General features: G+C 30.9%; 2 protein-coding genes across 2 annotated transcripts; one reads left to right on the top strand and one right to left on the bottom strand.

Moving 5' to 3' along the window:
* Window positions 1-891: 891 nt before the first annotated feature.
* On the bottom strand, window positions 892-5,314 carry LOC131853499 (small ribosomal subunit protein eS6). Its single transcript, XM_059204405.1, has 6 exons — window positions 5,224-5,314; window positions 4,691-4,895; window positions 4,098-4,243; window positions 2,422-2,592; window positions 1,598-1,744; window positions 892-1,019 (listed from the first exon to the last, which is right to left on the bottom strand). Exons 1-6 carry the CDS (start codon window positions 5,227-5,229, stop codon window positions 933-935), a joined length of 762 nt encoding a protein of 253 aa, XP_059060388.1. The 5' UTR covers window positions 5,230-5,314; the 3' UTR covers window positions 892-932.
* A 1,280-nt stretch (window positions 5,315-6,594) lies between these two features.
* LOC131854132 (geranylgeranyl transferase type-1 subunit beta) lies at window positions 6,595-11,324 on the top strand. The gene is made up of 5 exons (XM_059205267.1): window positions 6,595-6,842; window positions 7,807-7,934; window positions 9,029-9,202; window positions 9,935-10,098; window positions 10,542-11,324. Exons 1-5 carry the CDS (start codon window positions 6,736-6,738, stop codon window positions 11,022-11,024), a joined length of 1,056 nt encoding a protein of 351 aa, XP_059061250.1. The 5' UTR covers window positions 6,595-6,735; the 3' UTR covers window positions 11,025-11,324.
* The last annotated feature ends 2,315 nt before the right edge of the window (window positions 11,325-13,639 follow it).

The following is a 13,639-nucleotide window of genomic DNA, read 5'->3' as shown; positions in this document are numbered from 1 at the left end:
TTTTTTAAATGTCTTTCTAATTGCTGAAATCTAAATATTTTATAGATAAAATATGTCTGAAATATCCTAACTGGTAGTATTGCCTCTGATTAGACTATAGACTTCGCAGACGAGATATTTCGCAAAGGATAAAATTCATGTCATCTACGTAGATTATATGCCGCCGCGGTTTCCTTATTTTGCCATTTCTAAAACTACGATCACATTAAGTTCAATAAAGATGAAATGTGACGCTGATGCTGCTTGATTAGCGTATTTTGAAAGAGGGCGGGACATAGCAACAAATGTGCCAATCGAACGTGTTACGGAGCGGCAGCAAACGATACACGAAGACTATGAACTTTACTTACATATAGATAGCTTTACAATATCGTGGGTCTATTTAAAAACAATAGATACCGGGCCGTTATGGTCAAATCAGTACTTTTATTATCTTGTACGCAGAAATAAATATATTTATATCAAACTTCTAGCACATTGATTTCATATCATATTTAATTTTAATATATTATGAAATATATTGTCGTCGTTATCTCATTTAGAAACTAGTTGACATTGTAGTCACAGAAGTTTGATTTAGGGCGGCATGTTGGCGAACAGTTGCTGTTGACGCTAAGAGATTTGGCACAGTTCGCCATTACAGGAAATGAGTGACCGGTCTAAGAGTATTCAGAGAAGTCTCCCTTGTCTGAGCAAGCCTTATTTTAACCATATCTGATGTTAAAACTATTATTAAAACAATAATAGTATGTGAAGAGTAAGATAATATTATATGTATATCTATTAATTTGTATGATTTGGATTCATACATCGGCAATGGATGAAGAAAGCAGAAGTTATTGCATTGCACGTAGCGTTGCCTAATATCATGCTAGTTAATAAAAAACAATATTAGGTTTTACTTTTTTTTATTATAATAATAATAGAGTTGATCACTTTTGGGGAGCACTCTGGCTGGAACTCTTTGAATCGCGAATTGAAGCCGAACGCCTGCGTTTAATTTCTTCCTGGCGCCGTACCTATAAAAAAATATAAATCTAAAGTCCGAGTCAAATTCTTATTCTCAAAAACACTTATTGGTGTTATAAAGTTAGGTAAATATTTATTTAACGATATAAATAACATATGGTTATATTTTCAACAGAACAAATGTGAAGAAACAATTTGTTCAGTTAATTACACTTTCTGCTCCTTTTATTTGTCCTAATTAAATACAGTGAGTAAACATAAAATAGCTATGGTACTATTTTAGCCCGCCAAAGAGACTGATTAACAAGATTTGCATTGTGCTTTTGGGAGAATAGGAAATAATGTAACATAATAACTTTGTTGCTGATTTAATACCTTAGCATATATTAAGGATAAACCAAGGGGTAAGACACAGCACCTTTCTATTACAGCTCAATACAAACAACACACAAAATGTGTCCATATGGTATTGACTGTCTGAATATTTAAATGGTAAACAATATGAATAGTTGTATAATACAAATATCCGACTTATATATATGAGTTGTTAGCCAACTTTTCATATAGCAATTGTAATTAGTAATATTTGTTCTAAAAGTATAGGCTAAATAATATATGATATTAATACCTTGGATTCCTTCTTTCTTTGAGCAAGCAACTTGGCATATTCAGCCTCGGATGACTTGCGTTTAGCCAGACGCTTCTTCTTAAGTGCCAGACGGTGACGTCTGCGCTGCAGAACGACAGGTGTGACTAGCCTTTGAATCTTGGGGGCCTAAAAAAGAAAATTATACATTAGTTTTGCAACATAACGTTATTTGTTAGAATTAATTATGTAACTTCTCTTCCAGCAACATGTCCCTAGTAAGTTGGAATTTTTTATCTTACTGGCATTATTTGCAAGTTTGAAAGTGTAAAAAAGGAAAAATTTGAAATTATACTAAAGTAATAGCTTATTACTACTGAAAAATGTTCAGCACACTGTAAAAGTAAACAGACATTGTCGCCTGAGTCTTCTGCTCGGTGCTAAGATTTTATTCCCTGATGCTGCTGTTTACTTGCTATGAAACTAGTAAACAATATTGAAATCAGGGTGCAATAAAGTAAAATGTTTAGTTCTTTATATATTTTGTTCAGATATACTTGTTGAAACGTTCAAAGTGAAAATGTACTTAAAATTGCTACTGAACAACAAGTGATAAAATGCACTTAATATTAGTATTGACTTTTTTCAAATGACATTCATTTCATAATAATTTTTATGTAAAAATAGCAATAGTATTAAAAAGGTTAAAGCAGTGTGTGTGATGTAACTGACTTTTTTACACACTTGATTATTTTTAAGTAGGTATACGTAAATGTTTTGTTTTATTAATAACTATCAAATCAAAGGTTCTAGTTAATAGTCTTGATATCATTCGTCATGAATTGTTTATGATTATAATTATTTACCTTATATCTGGGTTTTGCATTCTCCTTGCCTTCTTTGGCTGGCAGGAGACGCTTGACAACATAGCGACGAACATCATCCTCTTTAGTCAAATTGAAGAGCTTACGGATTTTAGACGCACGCTTAGGTCCAAGACGGCGGGGTACATTGCCGTCAGTGAGTCCGGGAATTTCCTGCAATATGGAAAATTCCATTCAGATACCTTACAACAAATAGTATATGTGGTGGAAATTCTTACTTCCATCACTTCTTTACTCTGTGTCACTTCTATTATCCAATTTTGCAAAACTGTCACTTATGAACATTGCATAATGGATTCTATTTTATCTACAGTAATATTATAAATCTGGAAGTATTTCCATCTACAAAATATATTGTATCATACGGACAGACTAACTTTTACATAACAAAATCAGATGTTGCTTGAACCAGCTAATATATAATAAGTGAGTAATTTGAGTCTGATATTGGCTAGTTAGCTAAAATAACAATTACATTAGTTATTACATTCCATAAAATGTCTGTCATAAAGGATTATAAAATGGATATATTTGCTTGCCTCTTTTGAATATTTGACGGTCTAGCTAACAGTCAGCCAGTCTAGCACACTGCATGTTTACAGATTCGTTTTCTTGCACAATCAAAAAATTTGTATTCATGAAGTATTATTTTTGTGTCAGTCTGGGTGTTTTGTGTAGTACCCATAATACAAGCACAGTTTTGCTTAGTACTAGATGATGCTGAGATTTGAAATTTTTCCTAGTTAAAAGAGTTATTACTATACTCTTTTATTTGTAGTTTTGTACCCTATTTAAATAAATTATCTAGAATTAAATTGTCTGGTGTATAAGTGTATGTCATACTGCATAGTAAGCAATAAATGACAAAACATATAAACCAATATGTTATACCCTGCCGCATATAATTACCCTAGATTTGGAGATCTGGGAAACAGTAAGAACAGGGATAATTCAGTTCATTAACTTATGACAGTTTATAATTGTTCTATTTGTCTATATGTTAAATATAACAACTATGTATATAATATAATAAATATAATCGGCCTCAGTTCTCATGAGTAGCAGCACCTAAGGGCTATTAGAAGTGTCACTTCACAAGTCTGGTGTCTGGTTACCACATACCATCAAGTGTACCTTCCAGTTACATAAAATAAAAAGAATTTACAGAGTAACCAAACTATGTCTGAGTAGAAGTGGTGTTCGGCTGCCCACATGATGCATGTTACAATGCACAAGGGCAAAATTGAGTAGGATAATACTGGAATGAATCTAAGATATAGGAAGAGCCTTCTCTTTCCATCTCTAGGATACAATTCCAGGATAAGGTTCATAATGAAATGGGAAGACAAGTTGAAATTAATGTAAAGTAAATGTGTTGAAGTAGGCACCAAATGGAGGATAATAGTAATTGCTAGAAGATGATGGAAGTCATTGGAGGAAACCTATGCCAAAAGACCGAAATTAGAGAGTTCTTTTTACAATAAATAAAATATATATTTTAGTAAAAAATATTGTAATTTCTGAATTAAGGGTTTTATTACTATTATAAACTATATCTAACTAAACAAGATGAAAAGATATATGAACAATACAGTTATTCTAAGTACAAGATGGGTCACAAGTACTAGTATCATAAAAAGTAAGTTTTATTTACTCACCTGGGCACCCTTGCGGACAATAACAAGAGCGAGTACAGAGAGATTGGCATCAACAATGCAACCACGGACAGACTTGCGTTTCCTCTCACCATCACGACGTGGTCTGTAGCATGAGTGGCCCTTCGACATCAACAAACGCACACGACCTGTAATATTATATTATATTCAGTAACTCTCTAATTTATTACAGTTCAAGCTCTTTTTTTGTGAAGTACAGTTAACATTAGGAGATTTTAAAATAAATATTATAAGATTAAATGTTTTCTACTTAATTTACAAATATGTAATACAACTACATTACATATAACATGCTTCAGTGATGTAGCGGTTAGGTTCCTATTTGCATCAATCCAGTTATTTTATTATATTTAAGTATTTCTAAAAGTTATCTAGTACTGCAGTGTGAATTGTCCTTGTTTATTATTATAATAATATAGATACAATTGACTTTGTAGTAGCACTTTAAAATTTTAGTTAAGACATTTTTTATAACTATAAAATGTTTTATATAGTTATAAAAAATGTGAAGACACAAGACACAAAGACGGACGAAGGGAATATGGTTTTTAGTCAGTATTCTGGTGCGGACTTACTGTTGGTCAGAACTCCTTGTTTCATAGGGAAACCTTGCTTGTCATTGCCGCCGGCGACACGGAGTACGTAGCCCTTCCATTCGTCTCCTAGTTGATCCGCTTCTACTTCAGCGCCCATTCGCTTCTCGTAGAAGATGCGGAGCTTGTGCTCATCCACCACTTCGAATAACTTCTGACATCCCGTAGCCGGGTAGGAGACGTTCAGCTAAGGAATTGAGTTTAAGGTTATAAACAATCATAGTTCAATTTTGGAAGTTATGACCCGACACATATTTGCCACCTACACTACAAAATGTATTTATACGTTATTAACTTTATAACCAACGATTTCCATTTAAAAATTACATTAATACATTAGGCATGAAGTTTCACTTCACAACACAACACGGTAATATTTATCGGACATTATCAAATTAATCGTACAAGTTAAAAAAATTGTAACGCATATTTTCTTTGGGTAGATATATTAACAAAATTTTAATGGTATTATTCTGAGGTACCATTAAATAATTATTGAAATAAATAATATGAACCTTCATGACTGTAGAACGATCCTTAGAAAGTCAGCCATGAAAAAGAACCAGAGACAAAAAAAACCAGTGTTGCAGTGGCATTGCGGCAGTGTTACCAGAAAACCATTTATTTTTCTCCTCTAAAAATTTGGTTTTTATCAAATATAAATTGTGTAAAATAAAAATAAGTTATGTTTTACCAGCCATTTGTATTAATAGAAGCAAACCAAATAATAGGTGTCATACGACCATTGCAATTATTTGTTCAGTTACTAATGACCAATTACTTACGCGAAATGGTCCTGAGTTCTAATTCGTTTCTCAACTCCCGTATACCGATATAACATTGTATTAGATCGTAAACTTGTCATCTATTAAAGCTGGTAACACTCGTCATGATTGGCTCAAAAAGTATCCAGAGCGGTTAAATATAATAAAAAAATTGTCTGATATTCCAAAAACTTGCTTGAAAGCTATAATTTTTTGGTTCAGATTATGCTTTAAAGACAAGGCAAAAGAAACTGTCCCCATACAGCCATTGAAACTGCTAAATTGACATTGACATTCCTCCGTACAAGTAGATCTGTAGACTGATAACAAGTTGACATAGGACGAAGTACCGTACGGGCCGATTAAACAGTGTTGTAAGTTAGGGTTTTGTCTCTAGAGTTACGGTAAAAATTTACAAGATAATTTAGAGAACTCTTTTATGGGTATTCTTAAAATATTATTTTTATTCATAGTACATCATTTTTAAAAAGTGTTGAAGATAAAAATGACAAATATTTTATACTATTATTTAAGCAAAAGATAATATTAATGTTAAAGAGGTAAGATACAATAGTTTAGAAGGCGATATAGGACTTTCGTCTAGCTTCTTTAAATTTTTGCTGGACCACAATAATCTTGAAATATATTTTCATTAATTTTAAATTTATATTTCTAGCATAATATTATAAATTAAAATAATGTTTTGTGAGTGTGGAGCCTAGAGGGTATAGTATATTGTATCATTAGATAAAAAAATAATCCTTCAGTATTAATTGTTATTATAGTAATACTGACAGTTACATAAATTCTAATTAATGTACAAAACATAGTTTAATTTACTTCAAACGGCGACTAATAATTTTAACTTAATAAATTATACACGTACATGTGGTCACTTTTACACTACTACAATTTGTTTACTACTAGTCATTAGTCTAGATGTATATGTTTATTTTGTGATAACTCACATATAAGCAAATACACGTAAAATAGAACAAGATTGAGATAATAAGAAATTAGAATCTGGTAACACTGCCATCCCTACCTATTTTTTTATTTCTTGTGTAAAAAAAATATAGTACATATAATATAACATTCTCATTTGAACTAATTTATTATTTAATGGAATTCAAAATGAAATAAATAAATTGCAGTCAATATAATATATAATATTTTCTATATTTTTATGTTTTCAATGAACGACGTGTGATAATATTCCGACACTTGTTTTCAATAAATTGCACCTAAAAATTGCCTGTAAATATGAATAACGAAGAGAATAAAGATATGTCGCATAGACAGCATGTGAAATACTTTATGCGGTTTTTAAATATACTTCCTTCAACGTTATCGTCTCACGATACAACCAGGTAAGAATTTTAATGTTATCAAACAATGATTTATTATTAATTCTGAGCATAAAATAAATTTCTAAATAAGTAACCATCAAATTATCCAATTATAAATCTTTAAAAATTCAATAGTTAGTTCTTATTTCTATTAATCATTAATGTCGTGTTTTAGTAAAAATATACAAGGTCAGTTAGTTTATTGACATTTGGAACATATAGATATTATTGTTATTTGTCATAAACCACAAAGTTATATATAATTCTGAAAATATTGTGGTAAAAGTAAAAACATAGTTGTTAAGGTACATTCAAATAAGGAATACTAACTTTGCTTTGTTTGCTGAAAACTTGTCCAAGTTTTTTTTTTCTCCTACTCCATCTTTGGCTTTGCCTTCGCATTTAGCCAATATCAAAGTTAGGGAAATATACAGAATCATTATTGTTCTGGATGACATCTATTTACCCCAATGTCCAATTGATTTCAAATTGAGAACATTGTAATACCTTTACTACTCTGTATTTTGAAGTATGGAAATAGTTTGTTGGATCTTTTTTGTATGAAATTAGCCATGAACAACACAATAGATATTACAAGTGATGCTTCTGAAACCACTCCTGCTTTGCCATTCTAGAGGACTAAGATATCATGCCTCTTATCCTGTAATTAGAATACCTAATGCAACTGAAACACAGCCCACAAAAAAGCAAACTGCATGGCGTCTGAAATAGGTGAGACAGAGGTATCTATATCTTCTTCTTCAGTCGTTCACTCTTGGCAGAGAGGTTGTGGCTTTCAGGTATCTATATAGATAACTTTTACAGTCTAACTCTGGTCAAAAAGTGTTTATAATATATCATATAAGCATGTCAACATACCTATTGTTTCTGGAATGGAGATGATTATTTTTATTTGGTCAAATAATATCTCCATTACTGGTATAAATTCACAACAAGTTAATGACTTATATTTGGGTTGTTTCAGGGTTACAATAGCATATTTTTCAGTTTGTGGCCTTGATGTCCTTGGATCTATATCATCAATATCATTAGACTTGAGTTCTAGGATTATTGAATGGATTTACTTGTTACAAGTGAAGCCTAATGAAGAGAGTAAGTGTTTTGTTATATTTGATAAATTTAGCAGCAAAATTCATTGTACATACATATATATATATACATAGTGGAAATAAGAGCACACCTTGGTAAAAAAATATGTTATAAATAGGTGTTTTTTTCTAAAAGTACGTATCTTTATCATTTTTAACAATAAGATAATCTATCTATATAGTTTATATGTAGTGAGCCTGAGCTTGTATGTAATTGAAAACCAATTCAAATGCAAAATAAATCTTTTGTATTTTACAATACCTAAAATAATTGTTAATCAAATTCCATGGAGTGTAATTGGTAAGCTCATTATTCTCATCTCATCTCAACTCATCATTGTTTATTTACAACCTGCTCAAGGGCAGTATTAAGTTTTATTGTTCTGTATGAGAAAAAAAAATTACATCTCAACAAACCATTACCACAAGCTTATATTAAACAATGTTGGAGGAAAATATTTTTAATGAAACAATATTAAGAAGGAATTAGTAGACATTTCCTGTAGTATATTGTAGGATGAATAAGTCAATATTTTAATAATGTACTATTGAGTTTTCATATTCAAATAGTATCATTTAATTGTACTTGTAATAAGAGAAGGATTTTAGTTGAATTTACCTAAATTGTTACTATAGTAAATAGATAAGTACTTACCTAAATATCTACCATATACTGATATGTCATATGCAAATATGTATATACTTGCTTACTTAAGTAGCTTATCATGCTCTGTATTTTTGTTATAGTATTAAATTAAATTAGTTTATCTTTAATTTTATCGCAGATAAATAGTGCCCTCAGAGTTTGTTTGTCCATGAATTTGTCCAAAGCTTTGCAATTACGTGATTAATTTAATTACGATTTTTAATCAGCTTTAAAGTGTTAGAAGATTTATTCAAATACTTTAAAGCATTTGCCCTTTGATGAAATGAAGGTTTCTATGAAAAAAGGTTGATTATGAATACAAACTTCTTGTTCTTTCTCTGTTTCTCAAGTACTGGATGAAAAAAGGATACTTGATCTTCCTTGAAGTACTGAACTTTTTTGTCATTTAAGACAAGTTTAAAAATTTAATACTTTTTATGTAATATTTTCAGATGGTGATATGTCAATATGTGGTTTTCAAGGCTCTTCCACAGTTAATATACCATTACACCCTGAGAACAACCATTATCGGTGTGGTCACCTTGCAATGACTTACACTGGTCTCTGCATACTACTCACTTTAGGAGATGATCTGTCTAGGATAAATAGGAAAGCATTAGTAGAAGGTAATAATTGAAATCCATATTTTTTATATTTAAAAATATCAAAATAAATAATAAAATATCTTATAGGATATATTTTCAAATAATTGCAATTAATTTAAAAGAAATCGAACTTTTTAGCCTCTCACTTTTTTAGGGTTATTTAAGACACTTAAATCAAGAATATGATACCTGGGTATAAATACTTTGCAATATTCAATTTTATGGGGGTCACACACTATTCCCTCCACCCTCTTTGGACAGTTAAATAATAGTCCAAAGAGGGTGGGTGAGTGGTGGGTAGAGTAGGAATCAAATGTATCAATAAAAAGGAAGTTGCATAGGAAAGATCATTATAGATTTTGTAAAAAGATGTCTGCTCAGGTTACTTGTTTGCCATGCCAATTATTGTACATAAAACATCTAGTGGAATGATGCCTCACAGCTGAAATTATTTTCTTTAATATTAATTGATATAAAAACCCATATTTGGTACATATACAACCACTTACAACTGATATTGACAATAAGACTACTACTTTTTCCTTAACAATACACCAGATAACTCTTTAGTTATCTTGTGTATGTGTATTTGTGTTAATGTTGAAAATTGTACAATTGAATTTATCTCGAGTTTAATTGTAATAAATATTATAGAAGTAACAGATAAAGTTATTATACTTACCTACAATTATTACAAATCGTAAAAAAATAACTTCTTTATACAAAATATCAATCATTTTTAATAAATTTCAGGTGTTAAGGTGTTACAAACAGAAGAAGGGAACTTCTCTGCTACACTTTCTGGTTGTGAGTCAGATATGAGATTTGTGTACTGCGCTGCGTGTGTCAGCTATATCTTGGACGATTGGTCGGGATTTAATATCGCGAAAGCTACTGATTACATCTTAAAATCTATTGTATGTGTATTGAATTCCTCTATCTACTTATTTGTCTTCATATATGTAGGTACCCTTAGTGCCATATGCTTCTATATATGGCAGTTCCTGGAAATTTTGGATATAGTAATATACATTATTGCATAGTCCTATATACTTCCACATACAGTATTGGAAAATTGACTTCTAAATTGTACATTTAATACGAATGTCACCAAATTGATAATTTTGCTTTTGCAATTATTGTCTGTTTATAGACACAGATCTGAAATTCCGTTGTTAAAAAGAACAGAAGTGGCTTAACGTATTTGATTGCAGTTTTCATTAATGTATTGTAAGAATTTTCTCATAATATTTTAGTGTATGTGTACATTCCAACCAGTACACAAACCAAAAAGTTAATAATTTAGTTAATTAACTAAAATAATATTTTAGTTAATTATACTTAATTTAATTACTTTCAGAGCTACGACTTCGGCATTGCGCAGTGTCCAGAATTGGAGTCGCACGGGGGCACCACATACTGTGCACTCGCTACTCTAGCTCTTTCCAATCAATTAGACAAGTTATCTGAGGAGCAAGTGGAAGGTTTAAAACGCTGGCTCGTGTTCAGACAAGTCGACGGCTTCCAGGGCAGACCCAACAAGCCAGTTGACACGTGCTATAGTTTCTGGGTTGGTGCCTCTTTAAAAATACTAGATACATTACATATGACGAACTATAATAGCAATAGACGATATGTATTTGACACACAAGATGTGGTCGTTGGTGGCTTTTCCAAGTGGCCTGACACATCTACGGATCCAATGCATACTTATTTAGGATTAGCTGGATTGAGTTTGATAGGGGAGAATGGATTGTTAGAAATTGTGCCTACACTCAACATTACCAGAAGAGCATATGAACATTTGAAGACTATACATAAGCGTTGGTCAGATGAGTGCTGATGAAAATAGTTAATATTTGTAATTTTATACCTCGACAAAGGCATTTCAGAGTGAGAAGTCTTGGTCAGATATTGTTAATTGTTAACTATGTTTGTTGTAATGTTTCAATTACCTTTATTTCGCTATTTTATTAATATCACATTGTAATAGTGCGAGTGCTGTATCCCTTGGATGTCATAAAGATAAATATCCTCTGGGAACACTAGCGTGATTTCACATAAAAATGGGTATGAAATCAGCGGATACCTGACAAAAAATACATCTGCAAACAGTCAACTGTTAACATTTTATGTTTTAAAATAGATATACAAAGTTTTTTCTTTCAAAAGCTATCTAAATATTGTGTCCTATATTTGACACTTAATTGTTGCATTTCAAACACTACTTACTGTATAATGTAATAATTGAATATTTCTAATTTTTTACGTACATTTCCCACTCGTTATTTTCTCTATGTATTGACTACTAATAAGACTTAGTGGAATGCACATGAGTTATTGTATAATATATGGTTATTCAACATCCGATAAGCACTTGCACTAAGAATTAACCACAAAATCCCACTTTCCATTTTGATGTAGATGTCTATTTTTAGAGTAATGTTTTTGTATAATATTTTGAGGAGCATATCTCATACGTTTTCAATTTGAGTGACAGCGAATTATTCTATTTAATACATTAAATGATTTCCTGTCAGATTAAATTTTAATTAAAATCAAGAATAAACATAGTTTTATCGCGATTGGTGAATTCACTCAGCATCTAAAGTATTAACTGTTATATTAAGACTAAGCTCGTGGACATAATTTTGGAAAGAAAATTATAATTATCTCATGATTTTTCGGGCTGTTAAGTATTCCTCATTTCGTATTTTTTAGAAAATAGTGATGTCTAGTTCTGACCTCATTACGTAATATTGTAGATCTTGCTGCTGCATTTATATTATTTTATTACATCTACTATATTTTTTCTGTGAGTAATGAAAAGTAGTTTTTCCTTAATCACTTCATACAATGACGAAAAAGGATATTGATTGAATGAAACTAAGTACAAGTCAAAATTACTTGTATATTATTTAAAACCATTTTTTAATATGACTTTTATAAATAATGTCTAATATATTTCGTCTGTTGTTATTGCCAATTATTGTTAAATTAGACGATCCTAAAATACTACAATTTGAATAAGTTCAACAATTTCTAAAATTACGTTTCATTGTGCTAAATTTTACAATGCTTTTCTAGGTTTAAATATTGAATGTATTATCGTTTATGATACTGATAAAAAACAGTAACATTCGTTATAATTTTCGCGTACTTAAAGGGTATTTATGAAATTAGGTGCTAACTGTAATAAATGGTACTTTGTACAAACATAGTCGAAGTTGGACAACGATTTAAGAAAATTATATCTCGTTTAGCTACTATAATAGTACAATATGATATCTCGCATTGTGCCATAATCATTTTGTTATATGGCAACCATTTAGTAGTTCATTAGATAGGAGTTATGAAATTATTGCACAAAAACTGACCAAAATACACATGCTATCATCACGTCAGATGTTGGGTGGACTGAAGTACTGTCATATAAGGTGTTATGTACTGATTTTGTACTGATTGGAGTACGACGTCTCTGTATAATAATATAATATTTATAATTTGAATAATTCGTTGAATTATTTATTTCTGCAGTATGTTAATACAGATTACGGTATATTTTATGCAAATAACATTTTTTTACCACTAACATAAGTGGTATAGTGTCAGAGCGTCTATTTTGTTACGGTGTACTTTTATTCAAAATTACGTGTCGCGGAGAGGAATTTCTTTCAAAATCTTTTTCCTTCTCATTTACACTGCTCAGTCCACAGGCTTGCTAGGACCATGAAGAAATTTGACAACTTCAATCACTGAATCTAACTGAATCATTGAAATCATCAATCAATGAAATTATTACGACAGATACGGTGGTGTGATAACTTGAGTACGTTAGTAGAGTCACGTGGGGCAAGTGTGCGCACTTAAGGTTTGAAGTATCATATAATAAAATATTTGAAGTTAACTGGAACAAAACAAGGTTTATTATATAAAATATTTAATAATCAACAACTTAAACGCAAAATAAATAATTATCATTTACACAAATTCTTTGGAAATCAACAAAATCAAAACTGTTTAAATGCGCACACTTACCCAAGTATAGGGGTAAGTGTGCGCAGTAGTGCGGGTAAGTGTACGCAACATGTAACATACAGTAAATAGAGTCAGACTCATATGATAAACCAGAAAATAGACATCCTCAACCTAATAATACATCAGTTCAAATAATTCCTTTTCAAAGTTATTGCATTGTTCATGCCACCAGCTCTTACAGATGCTGTATTGGATCCAGTCTTCATTCGGTGGAAATATGTATTTTTCTCCACACAGTGGGCAAAATAATTCCTGCTCATCATTTTATTTATTTTCAGATCAAGTCGTATCTTCTTTTTTGGCAATTTATTCTTCCTCTTGTTTTTTGTTTTTCCAATTCTACTTTATAAGGACTTACAGTATCAATGATTGACTTTTTGCCTTTCTTTCGCCGATTTTGAATCACAGTCATTCATCCAA

This window comes from Achroia grisella, unplaced genomic scaffold (assembly GCF_030625045.1).
Source record: "Achroia grisella isolate CSIRO2021 unplaced genomic scaffold, CSIRO_AGI_Agris_v1 utg1186, whole genome shotgun sequence".
Classification (NCBI taxonomy): Eukaryota; Metazoa; Arthropoda; class Insecta; order Lepidoptera; family Pyralidae; genus Achroia; species Achroia grisella.
Note: the sequence above shows the minus strand (reverse complement) of the source record. Positions and strands in the feature narration are given on the sequence as shown.